This window comes from Callithrix jacchus, chromosome 11, assembly GCF_049354715.1.
Source record: "Callithrix jacchus isolate 240 chromosome 11, calJac240_pri, whole genome shotgun sequence".
Lineage (NCBI taxonomy): Eukaryota > Metazoa > Chordata > Mammalia > Primates > Cebidae > Callithrix > Callithrix jacchus.
The window spans coordinates 51,107,235-51,124,598 of record NC_133512.1 but is presented as its reverse complement, the minus strand read 5'-3'; the positions used below and the strand labels follow the sequence as shown (position 1 = coordinate 51,124,598).

At 36.3% G+C, this 17,364-nt stretch overlaps 1 protein-coding gene across 8 annotated transcripts in view; it reads left to right on the top strand.

Annotated features, from left to right (window-relative positions):
• UMAD1 (UBAP1-MVB12-associated (UMA) domain containing 1) overlaps positions 1-17,364 on the top strand; it is a 272,067-nt gene that overhangs the window by 29,509 nt on the left and 225,194 nt on the right. For all 8 annotated transcript variants that reach the window (XR_013523938.1, XM_078342724.1, XM_035254914.3 and 5 more), the window contains one exon: positions 2,132-2,237. Coding sequence is in view for 7 of the 8 variants with exons in the window: in XM_078342724.1 (XP_078198850.1) it covers positions 2,132-2,237 (106 nt within the window). In the remaining variant the exon portion in view is untranslated. The remainder of the gene's footprint in view (positions 1-2,131; positions 2,238-17,364) is intronic.

Below are 17,364 nucleotides of genomic sequence, written 5' to 3'. Positions count from 1 at the left end.
AAAGTAGTTCCTCTTCCAATTGTATAAGTCATTTAATTTGAACTCTCTTTTCTTACATTCCTGCTTGCAAACCAACTCTTTCCTGAATTCATTTTTTCCTTTTGTGGGTTTCTCTTTATCTTATTCTGTTACTTTTTTTCATTTGATTCCTTGTCTTTTCATCCTTTTCTTTTGCTTTTCCACCTCATCTTTTTTTTTTTACCAGGTTCATTAGAGGCCATCTCTCCTTGATCTCTGTGGAGAGTGCCAACCAATTTTGAAAACTTTTCTTTTGTATTCATTACTATATCCAGTAAGTGCTTTCTTCAAGGATTTCAGAGGCTGTTCCTTTTCTCTTATTAGAACATTTCCTTCGTCACCTGGCTTGTGTTTTTCTTCTTTACTTTTTATTCCTTTTAAAAGTGAAATCTGGGCCGGGTGCGGTGGCTCACGCCTGTAATCCCAGCACTTTGGGAGGCCGAGGCAGGTGGATCACATGGTCAAGAGATTGAGACCATCCAGGTCAACATGGTGAAACCCCGTCTCTACTAAAAATACAAAAAATTAGTTGGGCATGGTGGCGCGTGCCTGTAATCCCAGCTACTCGGGAGGCTGAGGCAGGAGAATTGCCTGAACCCAGGAGGCGGAGGTTGCGGTGAGCCGAGATTGCGCCATTGCACTCCAGCCTGGGTAACAAGAGCGAAACTCCGTCTCAAAAAAAAAAAAAAAAGAAGTGAAATCTGCAAGATATGTTTGCTAGCAACAATTAAGTTCCTTTTACCACTCACTTAAACTGGGATTCAGTTCTTTGATCTACAGCTTAGGTCAGGGCAACCAGTACAAATCCCAGTATAATTCTCAGTTTCTAGAAGGCTTTACTCACAATAAATCTTTATCTTATGCTTCCTTCTTGATTTTCGGCTATGGGTGAAATATATGAGAACTAAAACTTGAAGCATTTGCTGCCACCAGGATTATTCTTTGCTTTCTCTTCTGTTTTATAGCTCGTTAGGAACTGTCCTCAGAATCTTATGTGTCCTTGCATGTACACTGCAACTTTCTCCCCATTTGTTTTCTAGAAATTGTTGGCCTGGTTGAATGTATAACAGTTGGAATAGTAGGAAGAGAGGGTGTGTGTGTGTGTGTGTGTGTGGTTGTATTTTTGTGTGTGAGCATGTGTGTACTGGGGATGGTGCACAATAATCTCACCAACACAAGGATCTGCACTGATGAGAATTTAAAGTTGGCTGCAGTTTTACAATGGGTACTGATATGCTTTGGTTCTATGTCCCCACCCAAATCTCACCTTGAATTATATTAATGCCCATGTGTCAAGGGCAGGACCAGGTGGAGATAACTGAACCATTTACCCATGTTGTTTTTGCGATAGTGAGTGAGTTCTCATGAGATCTGATGGTTTTTATAAGGGGATTCCCCGTTGGCTTGGCACTCATCTCTCTCCTGCCATCCTGTGAAGGGGTGCCTTCCCCCAAGATTGTAAGTTTCCTGAGACCTTTCACATGGGTACCAATAACTAGCACCAATATTGCATGGTTGATGCTGGTTTTTGGCATTCATGTGAAACTATGAGTCAGTGAAACCTCTTTTCTTTGTAAGTTACCCAGTCTAGGGTATTTCTTCAGAACAGCGTGAGAATGGACAAATACACATACAGTGCTTGAGTGTCTACATTAGGTAACCATCAGTAGAGGATCTTTGAAATGCTTTCTTTTTTTCAGGTGGCCTTAGTTTTATGAGGCTTAAGGTAGTTATGGCATAAAAAGAGAACTGGGCTTTTAACTTTTTTCTATTACCCAAACCAGTATCTATTTTATAGTTAGCAAGCTCCTTCCAGATTCTTGTGTTATCTGTTGATTTGCGTTTATATGTAGGGATTTCCTGGGTTATTTTCTAAGTCTTCAGAAATTGAGAGAGGTTGCACTGTGAGCTTCAAGGGATCCAGGAGTTTAAACTGGAAGATCATTTTCTAGCTTTGTTTGCTGACATCTAGAGAAGGCTCATGCATTTACATCTGGTCATAGAATTCCTAAGAGTAATTATTGTGATATCTTTATGCTTAGCTTTTTCCTACAAAGGGTAAGAGTATTACAGTTGCATCCACATTTGACATTGTGTAACATTTCTATTTCAGGTAGCAGCAGCAGCAGCAGCAGCAATGTTTCACTTCTTCAGAAAGCCTCCAGAATCTAAAAAGCCCTCAGTACCAGAGACAGAAGCAGATGGATTTGTCCTTTTAGGTGAGTCTTTTTAAGAAACAAAATAATTAGATGAATTATACTTTCTTTAAAAAAATTACTTGATTATATGATTGATTTTAAATTATTTCTAATAATTCAGAATTAATTTATGTGTTACTTTTTAGAAAGTGAAATCTGTAAAGATAAAGGTCATCAATTACTTGGAATAGTGTCATCAAGTGAGACTTTTCTTACATGTTGGTTTGGCTGTGTACTCCAAATTAAATTTGTAAAATCACTTCTCCCCTCCCCCCCTTTTTAACTGTGGAAACTTACAATCTTCAGGAAACTTACAGTCTTCAAAAAAGTCTTGAAGAATTTTTGATGAATTCAAGTTCAGTCTTATACATAATACTAACTTTGTTTCATAAATTAGCATCTGAAATTAAATTAGGCATCCAATAAATATTTGCTGAATGAAGTAGACTTTAAAGTCTAAATATGTTAGTGTTTCCTGTTTGTTAAGACTATTTTCTATTATAAAATTAATACTTGCCAATTTTAAGGATTTTTTTGGCTTTAAAAAATATTTCTTTCAATCAAATGCAGTATTCTTCTCCAGGGGAATTCTGAAAAGTACAATTTCCTCCATGTCGTGTCACATTTCTTCCCCTGAAGAAAAGTTTTGCACAAGGTCTCTGTATGCTCTTTCCAGAAATTCTCTTTCCCAGGTGTAGCAGGGGATAGTCAAACCCAGTATTTCCTCCTGGTTCTCATCCTCTTCCATACTGGACCTCCTTCCACCAAATTCCTTTTCCCTCTCTGATAAGATTTACATTAACTCATATGGTCTTCACTCCCTGGAATGTTTCTCTGGGTCTCTTTTTTCCAGATACTGGTTTCCTACCTCTTCCTTATCTTGGCCCAGTCAGACTGGCATCTACTAGCATCAGTCAATGCTCTGTATGCTTTGAGAAATAAGAGATGTTTCCCTTAGATGTAAGGGTAATCTCTGGGAGATCAGAATAGAGTTTTTCTCATGGATAAACTTTACTATAGAATTTTCCATCATTTCTACAGTCAAGTTCTGGCAGGCCTGGGTGTTTTTCTGAATCTGTCTCATATGTCCAGGGACAGGGGCAGTAGCCGGGAGGTTGGTCAGAATTGTTTTCGTCAGACCAGATCCCTTATACCTGAGGAAAAACACTGGGGCTTAGTCTTTGACCAGGGCTGGTGATTTTTCTGGGTAGCCTTCGGAGTAGGATAAGGTGGAGCGTGGTGGACTTGATTGCTAGTCCGATCCTTCCTTCTTAGTGTGTCAGGGATTTATGCCTTGGCTTCCAAGTCAGAACTGACTCTGTCAACCCCAAGTTTAGTTCCTCGAAAACTGCCAGTATTACTTTCTTCACACTTCTTGAATTAGCCTCACTAACAGAAAACTTCAGGGGTGCCTCAGGCCTCCTGTGAAGTGCCTCTTCAGGATTTCACAATAAATTCTTCTCTCAGCATTTTTTCCAAAAAACCCTGGTTTTCTACTCTGTTCCATATTCTTGATTTAAAAATACCTCTGAAGTCTTAACACATATTCAGGGAACTCTGCTTTTGTTTGTTTTTATTCTACATGTATTAAAAATTTTTTTTTGAAGTTATTTTTTGAGAAGGTAGAGATGGGGTCTTGCCATGTTGCCTAGTCTGGTCTTGAACTCCTGGCCTTAAGCAGTCTTCCCGCCTCGACCTCCCAAAGTGTTGGGATTACAGCCATGAGCTGCCACGTCCAGCCTCTTTTCTGTTGTTTTTGTGATTAGAAATTAACATTATTCTTTTTAATATCAAATAGCCATTTAAAGAATGTAAGTTGGGTGTACTGGCATCTTGGAGGGCACATAGAATTTCTGATGCTGGACCTTAAACTTTTTATTCATCTTCTTTATTTCTACCTCTCTGCCACTTTGTAGGATTTCTGAGACAAATTTTAACCCCCTCTGCAGTGGCTCCTGGAGCTGCTAAGATCTTCTCCAATTTCTGGTAGCAGGATGTAGTCTTGAGATATTCTACTGCCTGTCTTGTAGCTACCTCAATAGAAGCCTGGTTTCTAGAGCCTTCTGCTCAGGGTATTAACTATCGTAGACCTCTGTCCCTTTCTAGGAAAGACTAGTTTGAGAAGTTGTCTTTCTTTAACTGAGCCTCAGAAGGCACACAAACTTCCAAATTTGGTATTTCATGAAGGAATTTCTGGGACCTAATATGCACTCAGTACTAGCTGTTCCATCTGATATATCTAAGCTCTAATGATACTTTTCCCAAAAGCTGAAATGCTGTATTTTGAGGGAGTTTTCCCAGGACTATCTTGGACTAGCATGATTGATGCTAGTTATTGGTACCTAGCGCCATATGTCTAGCAGTTGAACAGTCATGGTGAAGAATCACTTCTGTCATAGTTCTAGGATAGCAGTTCAATTTGCAGTGCAGCTGGTGCTGCACCTCGTTCAAATGACCCAAGCAAGACATGTTGGCTGAGGCCTCTTTGCCTTTCAGCTCCTCTGTCTGCTGACTTTGTCTCTGTTTAGCCTCATTTCCCCTCAGGTGCAAAGCTCCACCCCTTCACCATTTTCATAAAAATCCTGTATACATAATCTTTTGTGGGTGTCATTACTCTCCTGAAGTTTTGATGGTATCAGTAAGCATCATCTCTGAGTTCTTACTTCCTCTGTCCTCTTTCTCTTTTTATCACTTATACCCTCCTTTCTTCTGCAGGAGCATCTCAGAGGCTCTACAGTGACATACCATTAAAAGTGCTGACCCTGGGTCAGACCCCTGGGGTTGGCATCCTGGCACCATGACTTACTCTCTACCTTTGGCAAGTGATATACTCTCCCCAGTACCACTCAGTATATCTAGAAAATGAGCATGATATCAGTTCCTACCCCATGAGGTTATTGAGGGGATTAAATTAGTTAATGTGTGTAAAATTCTTAGAACAACCCTGTGAGTGAGCTAATACTATTATATAACCATACGTAGGCTAGGATTTAATGTTTCCAAGTTTCTCCAGCTAGCATGTAGCAGATCTGGAATTAGCCCAGGCAGTCTGATTTCAGAGCCTATCCTCTAAACCACTTAACTATCCATTATTTTGTTAAAAAAAAAAAAGTTATATCATCAGTTTTAATTCTAAGACATTATTGACATCTTAACCTCTTTGTTTAAAAAAAAAATTATATTCCCTGCAGTTGAAAAGAGAAAGTGCTGTTTTTTGTCTGTTTTAATAAAAGAAGGTTGGTTGTTGTATTACTGTTCATAAAGTTTGGCCTTTATTTTGGCTACCCAAACCTTTTAATTTTTTATTATCTAATAGTTAAAATTTTTTTTTTTTGAGTTGGAGTCTTCCTCTGTCACCAGGCTGGAGTGCAGTGGTGTGATCTCAGCTCACTGCAATTTCCGCCTCTTGGGTTCAAGCAATTCTCCTGCCTCAGCCTCCCCAGTAGCTGGGACTACAGACGCCTGCCACCACACCCAACTAAGTTTTGTATTTTTAGTAGAGATGGGGTTTTACCATGTTGGCCAGGATGGTCTTGATCTCCTGACCTCGTGATCCACCTGCCTCTGGCTCCCAAAGTTCTAGGATTACAGGTATGAGCCACTGTGCCTGGCCAATAATTTAAATATTTTTAAAATATTTCAGAAAACTTCTTGATGAAGTTGAGATTGGAAGATGATATATATTTTTTAATTAGTGAAAACATCCTTCAACAGTGAAGAACTTAACTGAATTGACAGATAAAGATCCTGACAGACTATTAGGAATATTGTTAATTGTCTTTAAAGTTATAGTTAATTGTCTGGTAAACTCTTTTTTAAAAAATTGATTTGCTCTGTTAGATTGCTCTTTTTATCGTATAATTCTGTACTGACATATAGAATATCTACTTTAGTCTCAGAACATACTATATAAAAATATTTTGGAAAAAGTAAAGTAGGTCAAATGGCAAATAGAAAATGCTTTTACTGCTTTTATTAACATGGGCACATACTTGCACACATCTATTTTGTTTTAAATTTTTTAGTTTTAATTATTAGTAGTACATAATTGTTATGTATATTTATGGGGTACATGTGATGTTTTGACACAGGCATATAATGTGTAGTGATCACATAAGGGTAGTTGGGATATCCATCACTTCATGCAATTATTTCTTTGTGTTAGTAACCTTCAATTTCTACTCTTTTAGTTATTTAAAAATAACACAATAAATTATATAGTCACCCTACTGTGCTACCAAATACTAGATCTTATTCCTTCTACCTAACTGTATTTTTGTACCCATTGTCTATCCCCATTTTACCTCCCTCTTCCTGCTACCCTTCCTAGCCTCTGGTAACCCTCTGTATTCTCTATCTCTATGAGTTCAATTAAAAAAAAATTTAGTTCCCACATGTGAGTGAAAACATGTGAAATTTGTGCCTGGCTTATTTCACTTAATATGATCTCTTCTAATACCATCTATGTTGTTGCAAAGGACAAGATTTAATTCTTTTTTATGGCTAAATGTTATTCTATGGTGTATATGTACCACCTTTTCTTTATCAATTTATCTGTTGATGGAGAAACTTAGGTTGATTCTATATTTTGGCTCTTGTGAATAGTACTGCAAGAAACATGGGAATACAGACATCTCTTTGATATGCTGATTTCTTCTTTTGGGTATGTACCCATTAATAGAATTGCTGGATCATATATTAGTTTTGTTTTTAGTTTTTTGAGGAATCTCCATACTGTTCTTCATAGTGACTGTACTAATTTACATTCCTGCCACCAGGGTATGAGGTCCCCTTTCTACACATCCTTGCCAGCGTTCGTTATTGCTTGTCTTTTGGATGAAAGCCATTTTAACTGGGTCGAGATGATGATATCTCATGTTGATTTTGATTTGCATTTCTCTGATGATCAATAATACTGAACATTTTTTAATATACATGATCAGTAATATTGAACGTTTCATATTGAGACATTTCTCAAAAAAGTCATGCAGGTGTTCAATATTATTGATATGAACTTTTTTTGAGAAATGTCTATTCAGATATATATATATATATATACACACACACACACACACACGCACGCACACACACACACATAATTTTTTTTTTAAGAGACAAAGTCTCACTATGTTGTTACCCAGGCTACTTTCAAACTCTTAGGTTCAATCCACCTTCCCGCCTCAGCCTCCCAAAGTACTGGGATTACAGCATGAGCTGCTATGCCTGGCCTACCCATTTTACAATTGGATTATTTTATTTTTTTCTATTGAGTTGAGTTCCTATGTATACTGATTATTAATCTCTTGTCAGATGAGTAGTTTGTCAGTATTTTCTCTCAATCTGTGGGTTGTCTCTTCACTGTTGATCATTTCTTTTGCTGTGCAGAAGCCTGTCAACTTGATGCAATCCCATTTGTCCATTTTTGCTTTGGTTGCCTGTGCTTGTGGGGTATTACTCAAGATATCTTGGTTCAGATTACTGTCCTGGAGCATTTGCCCAAAGCTTTCTTCTAGTAGTTTCATAGTTTCGGGTCTTAGATATACGTATTTTATCCATTTTGATTTGATTTTTGTATATGGCAAGAGATAGGGGTCTAGTTTCATTCTTCTGCATATAGATACCCAGTTTTCCCAGCACCACTGATTTGAGAGACTTCCTTTTCCCATTGTACATCCTTGGTAGTATCTTTGTTGAAAATGAGTTCATTGTAAATGTGTGAATTTATTCCTGGGTTCTGTATTTGGTTCCATTGGTCCATGTGTCTGTTTTTATGTCAGTACTGTGCTATTTTAGTTCCTGTAGCTTTTTAATATAATTTGAAGTCAGGTAGTGTGATTCCTCTAGTTTTGTTATTTTTACTCAAGGTGGCTTTGGCTTTTCTCAGTCTTTTGCGGTTCCATATAAATGTTAGGATTATTTTTTCCATTTCTGTGAAGGGTTGTATTGGTAGTTTGATAGTGATTGCATTGAATCTGTAGATTGTTTTGCTTAGTATGGACATTTTAATCAGTACTGATTCTTCCAATCCGTAAATATCTTTCTAATTTGTATGTGTGTGTGTGTGTGTGTGTGTGTGTGTGTGTTTTCAGTTTCTTTTCATCAGTGTTTTATAATTTTTATTTCAGAGATCTTTCACTTTGGTTGAATTTATTCCTAAGTATTTTATTTTACTGGTAGCTTTATGAATGGGATTACTTTCTTGGTTTCTTTTTCAAATTGTTTGCTGTTGGCATACAAAAATGCTATTGATTTTTGTATGTTGATTTTGTATCCTGTAAACTTACTGAATTTATTTATTAGTTCTATTGGTTTTTTAGTTGCATACACCTGTATTGCGGTTAGCATATATCAGTATAACTTTTTTGTGGCGTCATGTGCAATAGGGACACTACAGAAAAATAAGTATATATTGTTGGTTTGTGTGTATTTGTTGGTGTCTAAATGATACAACTAAGTAAAGACTTATAAACATCATTGTATTTGTAGCAACAGCTTTTTATCAATATGGACTCTACAGAATTTGTTAGATTACCTCCTTATGTGGCCTTTATAACCTGTTTCTAGAAAGGTCAGAGTAAATTGTGTTGTTTAAGCTATAAATTATCTATTTTTTTCCACTTGATAATACCTTTTCCCCTAGATAGGCATTTCTGCTTAACACAAATAGGTTTTATGTCACAATTATTAGATGGCATTGCAGAATTGATGGAATCAACACATCATGACCTGAAATTCAGGTCAGGGCAGAGTCTGGACACTTTTGTTTGGGTAATAGGAATATCTAGGCAGATTATATACAGTTAGATTACATTTAGACAGAAAACCTTTCTCCCCATTAAGATTTCCAAAGCTTTTAGCCTTTATAAAATGTCGAGTGTGCTGAGTAAGAATTAAGGGGAAAAAAATCCTAGTAGAAAAACATCCTTTCCCTTGTAACCGGTTCCTATTCACCTAAGAAGGTAATAGCTATTCTTTCATTCAGTAACGAAGTTGAAGTAATCCTGTAGCGTACTCATTTTACACAAAAACAAATTGCAGTTTTCATTTGCATCACTGGGTGGCGATTTTTCATAGCCTTATGCTACTGTTTAAAAATCCAGCAAGCATGGCGCTATCGTAATTACCGGGGTTTTCTTCTGTTATTACATGTTTAATTGTATTTTTAAGACATTATCTTTAAGTTGATTACAAATTTCCTAGTATAGTGGCAAGCTCATAGTTATTTTAAATTAGGAAAAGGAGTATTGCATAAATGTTGGCATATAAATCCTTCCAAAACTAAGATAAAAGCATGAATTAGCTTATTATGTTATAGCAAAAAGAAGGAAAAATAACACAAAATCATAGATATAAATGAAAAGGAACAATTTAGATATTGTTGTTGGTTCACTAATATTGTTGACCTAATATTGAATATAACTTTGAAACAGGCAGAATGAAATCAGGCAAACACTATTGTAGAGATTAAAGGAATTAGGTTACAGTACAACGGAAATACATCATGTTTTTCAGAATATGCAGGTGCTTCTTAAAGTAGGGCATAAGAACTTCTAGTTTCCATTAAGCTAATTATTTTGTATCCCTCACTGAATTTAGAACCAGAATTTAATAATTCACAGTAGCTTGAATTTCACCATTTAAAACACTTAAAAGGTACTGAAATATGTAATTTAGTCTCACCTTCTGTTTTACAGTCTAAAGGATCAATCAGATTTTGAAAGTAAGTTATTTTTAAGATTATCTCCTGCTGATTTCTTCATTCTGGGAATCTAACCACATATACATACTTTAAACAATCACATTTTTATATGGAAGTTTTAAAGGTAGTCTCTTTGTCGCTGTGTTGTTTCCTTTATTTAAAAGTGGAAACTTAGCTGTGTACATAAAATTTTACATTCTAAGAAATGAGGGACAGTAAGTCACATTGATTCTGTGTAAAGCTGAAGGCTTTAATTAAAACAGTGACAAAAACTAAACAGGTTTTCAACATGTGCTTCCTGTTTTTATTCTTTGTTCTTACAAAAAATGTTGACCAGCTTATTAAAAAATTAGAGTGTTTTGTGGATTAAAAAGCAACTTGCCCTATCACTATCTTCTTACCCATGTATAGGGATAGCCAGAAAAAGTCAATTAACATTTAATTTACTTAGCGATTTTTGTGTTTTTACTTTTGAACTTTAAATTGTAAAGAAAGTATGCCAGGATTTTTTAACTAACTTCATTATGTAGATGCTTGTTTTTCTATTAAGAAACGTGGAGGGGTGTGTCTAATGGAAAGAATTAACAATCCTTTCATTCACTGTTAACCTGATTCTGGTTTACCTGTTAATCTAGCAGCATTTCAGTTTCAGTTTTTTGGAGGTGAAAAAGTTAGATTAGGCCATCCCCGTGTGGGATGCACTACCCTCAGCTCCTTGAATGTACAATAAAAGACACTTGCATGAGGGAAGGGGAGAGGTGCCAACTATACTGAGAGGCAGAACTGAACCCTCTGTTTGGCACAATTAATTGTGGGAAAATCATTCGTTTTTTTCTGGGGCTTAGTGGACTTAGTTGACTCAAATGTAAATTAGGGATCTATCGCTCTAACTCTATGATTCTAACTCTCCTGTGCATTAGGGGGTACTTAGAAAAAAATACTGGTGCTGGGACCCATTCCTAGATTCTGATTAAATGGTCCTTGGATTAGGCCCAGATATTGATTATTTTCCCCCAGAGTTCTTCAGATGATTCTAGAGTTCATGTAAGGCTGCGAGCACCACAGTTTACTCTCTGATTTAGTAATTGTACATCATCAATTAATGTGTTAAGATATTTTGAAAAACATTTCATAAAATACAAAGCTACAGTTTCTTTTTTAGTTGAGCCATAAACAAAAAGCAAATAAAACCACAGAATATCTGGGTAATTAAGTTTCCTTCAAGATATTAAATCATTAAATAGAAAAAGAGCAGACAGCTTCATACATAATTATAAAAAAATAAATTTAGGCTGGGCGCGGTGGTGCACACCTGTAATCCCAGCTACTCGGGAGGCTGAGGCAGGAGAATTGCCTGAACCCAGGAGGCGGAGGTTGCAGTGAGCCGAGATTGCGCCGTTGCACTCTAGCCTGGGTAACAAACGAAATTCCGTCTCAAAAAAATTCCTTTTCTTTTTTTTTTTTTTTTAGATGAACTTTTTGCTCTTGTTGCCCATGCTGAAGTGCAGCAGTATTCTCTTGTCTCACTGCAACCTCTACCTCCTGGGTTCAAATGATTCTCTTGCCTCAGCCTCCCAAGAAGCTGGGATTACAGGCACGTGCCACCATGCCCAGCTGATTTTTGTATTTTTAATAGAGATGGGGTTTCACCATGTGGTCCAGGCTGGTCTCAAACTCCTGACTGCTGGTGATCTGCCTGCCGCAGCCTCTCAAAGTGCTGGAATTATAGGCATGAGCCACTGTGCCCAGCCGAAATTCCATTTTCTATGAGTAATATACAGTTTTCCCTTGGTATCTAGAAATTGTTTCCAGGACCCCCACTTACCCACATTCATGGTTGCTCAAGTCCCTGTTATAAAAAAGCCTAGTGCTTGCTTATGACCTACTTACATCCTCCCATACACTTTAAATCATCCCTAGATTACTTAAAATACCTAGTACAATGTAAATGCTATGTAAATAGTTGTTTTACCGTATTGTTCGAGGAATAATGACAAGAAAAGTAGCCAGTACATGTTTAGGTCAGATGCAATTTTTTTTTTTTTGAGACAGAGTCTTACTCTGTCACCCAGGCTGTAGTACAGTAGCACAATCTTGGCTCACTGCAACCTCTTTCTCCTGGGTTCAAGTGATTCTCATGCCTCAGCCTCCCAAGTAGCTGGAATTACAGGAGTGTGCCACCATTCCCAGCTAGTGTGTTGGCAAGGCTGATCTTGAACTTCTGGCCTTGAGTGATCCACCTGCTTCAGCCTCCCAAAGTGCTGAGATTATAGGCGTGAACCACCATGCTTGGCAACCACAAGCAATTTTTTTCTGAATATTTTTGATCTACTGTTGGTTGAATCCACCCATGAGAAAATCATGGATATGGAGGGTTGTTTTTGAAACCTTAGATGTTTTTTGAAAAATCAGTGGAACAACTGGGAACAATGTGAATTCCAAGTGCTCTATGACTCTTTTTGTCTTTAGCCATAGTACATTTATGAATTAAATTTATGTGAAATTATTTGACAGATTAACACCCATAAACGTTTCCAAGCAACATCCGAGGTACTTTTTACAAATCAGACTAAAGCATTCAGACAGTCATATTTTTAGTACAGTTATTTGGGGGCAGTTGAGTGTTTTACTGTGATACTGTTTCCTTAAGGGGTACTTATTCCATACAATATCTGTAGGGAAAATATTTTAAGTATGCACACCATATTATGTAAATAGAATTTCTCCAACTGTGTCCTTACAGATTTTACTAATGCTATAACTTCACATCTTGTCATATTTAACTCAAAAATTATGAGTGTTTTTCATATTCAAATTTTATTATTTCATTATATTCAAGAAATGAATAATGAGGAACATCTAAGTAAAATGTGCAGTATGAATATTCTACTTTGTATGAGTAATTCATATAGGGTTGGAAAACCTGAATGTTTTTCTGGTAATCTTAGTACTACAGCATTCTTTTATACTTAAGCAGTTATCATATTGAACTTCTGTTTTTTTATTCATTGTATGCAACCAATGCATATTATGAAGGGAATAATTGTTGGGCTTACACATTAATCTTCAGAACTGTGAATTTCTAAAAAATTTAAGTGTTGGCGCAGTTGGTTTCTCAAGTTGGCTGCTTGACCCTCTTCCAAGTTGTACTTTTCTTCTTTTATTTCCTTTCCTTACTGTTCTAAAGCTTTTTAATAACTTTTACTCCTGTTCTGAAAAAAAAATTGTGTTTTCTTCCTTCATTATATCATGATAGAATTATGGTCTTACCTTGGAAGAACAGTATCTCATAAAATAAGTAAAAAGAATGTGGTAAATTAGTGTGATATCCATCTTTTTTTGATTGTAGTAATCAGTAAGTGAACAGGTGCTCTGCTGCTTGGTATGGATGCTGCAGATTTCTGGGCCTGATCCACGCCTAGTGGAAACAGAATCTTTAGATCGATAGCCAGAGAATCAGCATTTTAAACAAGCAATGCATTTAGTATAGCTACTTGGGAGGAGTTGACTGTTTTACTCAACAGTATTTTTATGCATACTGATGTCTGAGTATTTCTGGAATAATTATTTGCATAAGGTATGTAGGCGAGCAAAACCTTTCTAGGTGGTGGGGCAGATTGTGTAAAGTTATATGGCTTCAGAAGAATCTGATACATAGGCAGTGCCAGTATTCTTGGCTGAAAAGAGAGAGTGTATCAGGACCACTATTGGGAAATGTGTCTAGAAACGTGGTTTGTGGGCCCTGTGTGGCATTCTCAAATGTTAGAATGTTATCTCACTAGCAATAAGGAACTATCAGACCAATTTAAAGCAGTAAAGTTATGAGTTTTGTTTTGTTGTGTTTTTTCTTAACAGAAATTTATTCACAATTTTTAAAAATGGAGATAATTTATACACTTTTTTAAAAAATGGAGTTAATTTTTATAGTTTCAAGATTGAAAATTGTCTTTTAATGAAAAAACTAATTGCAACATCATGTCCTGAATGTATCACTGAGAAAGCATGCATGTGTATACCCATACCAAGTTGACAGGGTAAGTCAGAGAAACAACAACAAATTAATAAACTTTCCAGAACCATCATGCTGCAAGTTATTTTTGTGAACACCTGAGAATTAAACCTTTTAAATCTTCTTTAGCTTCATTGTGATATGGGCAGACACTACTAGTCCCTCCATATCTGTTTTCCCCTTCAGCTTGCCATGTGACCATTTTCCAGTTAGGTATGAAGACTGTGAAGAAATTTCTGGCCAATGGATATAAGAAGAAATGTTGTGTTGCAGATTCTAGGAAACCTTTTAAAAATACACTGCTGTGTACCTTCCTTACTCCTCTTCCCTGACCCCACTTCCCTTATCCTGGAATGTGGATATGATGATTATGTAGAATTCTAGCCACCATCTTAGACCATGAGAACTAGGGTACATTGTGAGGATAGCTGAAGAGTGAAGTCAAAGAGTTGTGAAGTTGCCATACCAGTCCTTTGAGCTTTCCTTTGAGCTTCCTTTATGTGAGACACAAAGTTCTATTCTGTTTGGGCAACTATTTTATTTTGTCATTTGCAGATGAACCAAGCCCTAAGTAATACAGGTACTGAACTGGAAATAATAGTATTTGGATTCTATTTAAGTTCTGTCATTTACTTGCTGTGTGATTTTTGAGCAGGCTACTTACCATTTCAGCCTCATTTTCCTTTTGTGTGAAATGTTAATGATATCATGGTGTCTTCATTACATTGTTAGAGGAGATGAAGCAAAAGGAAACTGTACACAGATCTGCACTGACACAAGGGAGTGAAAGGAAGTTGTAATTCTCTTGCTGACTCTGAGCAGTTCAGCGAAATGCTTGGGAGAATGATTCTGAGGTAGCATTTAGTTTAGCTGGAAAGAATTTTGAAATCACTAATGATGTATGTTGTAGGCAAAGGAATGTTGTACACCCTACCAGGGCCACATATAAGCCTTCCGTCATCTCAGACTTGAAGGCCAAACTGTGCTTATACGATCAGTCCACCAGAAAGTCTATTCACGCCCACAATAGGCTGAAGTGTTTAAAGTGTGTGTTAACCAGCAGAACATTACTAAAGGAAATTGCTGCCAAACTCTGGTTATCAGTTAAATTTGAAACGGATTCACTTCTTAAAACTGGTATTTCCATAAAAAATGATATATACTTATATGACTATACATCCATACATATTTTTAACATTAAGTATTAAATATATGACATTCAAGCTTTACATTATAGTGTTACTGACTTAAAGGAGTAATTGTTCTGAAAATTTTAAGTATTCTCTAAGTCAAAAAACTAAGCTGTAAACTTATGGAATGACTTATTTTTATTTCTGGCATTCATAGTTTCCTGATGCATCAGCCGAAAATATGCTTGGCAGCACCAAAGGAAAACTGTAACCCTTAAAATAGCTTGTTGATGGATGGCTTGAAGAAGTTGATAACTGAAATAAGCAGCCATTGTCCCTGTTGCTGTTGCTATGTTAGGGGTTCTTAACCCATGATGAGTTTGGAGGGCCAGATAGAGTGGTCTGGAAACCTCTGACACTACATGTAAAATTTTAGGTTTGTATTTTTGGGGGGAGAACATTCCCTGCATTACATTAGATTCTCAAAGATCTGTAACTCTAAACATATTAATAATTACTTTTTTAGATGTTGTATTGGTTTACTAGCCACTTGGAGTGTGATATCTTAGGATTTTTTATTTTAATGGTAAAGGTGGGAGAGTTGTCAGGTGGGGCATATCTCATTGGCTACTTTTACTAGTTTGGCTTCAGAAGGTAGAATGACTGGACAACTACATAAAAATTAGAGAATGAAGATAGGCAAATGATAATGGAGATGTACAGATGCAAAACTGTGATTGGAGAACCTTTTTAAATTGTTATCTTAAAAAGGAACATTTACTTATAATTAGTAGTAATTATTTGCTGATGGTTTGCCTTTTCATTAATTATTCTAATCCAAGGTGTTTTTCTGCTCCCATGCTCTCAGCGCAGTGTTTCCTTGTGCAGAGTGCCCAGCCTTTTTCATTTTGTCCATGTCCCGTTCAGTGTAAAGATCTCGGATGAAATCTGTCTCGAGGCCTCCTCAGTTTCTAGATAGCTCTCTTTTTGATCTCCTGATCCTTCTATCATTTATTTGCTTCTTAATCACACATAGTATTTTGTAGCAGCTCCTATCTATATTATTATTTTGTAATGTTATTTGCGCTTTTATTTTTGTATGTCTGGCCGATTATGTTGTAACTTCCTAAAGGACATCTAACCCACTGCATATTTTACAAAATTGTAAGCACATGACTTTCAAAAAGTTGATCCTCAGTCCATATGTTGTTAGCAGGTTTTGTAATGACTTCTAAATCATTTAATATTTAGTTAGAAAACTTGGTAAAACCTTTTATTAAGGTATTTTCTCCAGTGAAATTAAGTATTTGTTTAACTTATCTATCATTTGGATTTAAATTATATTTATTTTATTTAGTTATATAAATGCAAATTTGTAAGCATTCAGAGTAAGGCTGCCTTACACTGGGGAGGAGGGGGCTTCCTTTACTTGCCTATCTCTGCTTCACCATGCATTTTAGGAGAGCCAACCTTATTCCCACACCCAGAAAGTCAGTTCTCATTTGCCTAAGCCAGTCATGGTAGTCTAATTCACCTTGCCAGTGATTGGCTTAGGAATGGGCACCCATCACATTTCTGAGTGGATATGAAGGAAGATCAAGTGAGGAACTCACAGGCAGATACAGTCAGAAGAGACAGTTTTTATGTTTCCTTTTACCATCTTTTACCACCCCAAATTTCTAGTTCCAAAATCACCTTATTTCTAGTTGCAAAATCACTCTTCCCGTGGTAGTTATTTTATCTGGGTGAAATGCCTGATGATGTTGCCATCTTTGCTTAGGAGAGCTAGCTTGAGACAGAGGTAACATGTTAAAGATGGCAGAGTAAAATGAGGAAGCAACCATGATGACGTTGTTGAACTGATATATTAACTAACTTGGGAGCTCTTTACCTCTGGACTTTTTAGGTAGGATAATAAACTCCCCCATTAAAGTTTAAGCCACTTTTAACTAGGTTTGTGTTACTTGCAGCTGAAAATGTCTGCACTGATGTTTGACAGATGTGCTTGTAATGCTGTCTCCCTAGATAATCTTTTCTTGGTAGAGCCCCTGTTAGTTTTACATGCCCAAACTTTATGGAAATATATTAATATGTATATCTCAGTAATATGTATTATATGTATGTAATATATTAATATGTTAATATATTCTCTTCAGTCTGTGTCTGTATGGAAAACATTTATATTTATGTCTTTCTAAACTCAAAACAATGTGTGGAAATAGTCTGGAGTTCAATTTTAAATGAAATTAATAAATTACCAGAGTTATAAGTAAACATTTTATTTTATTTATTTATTTTTTTGAGATGGAG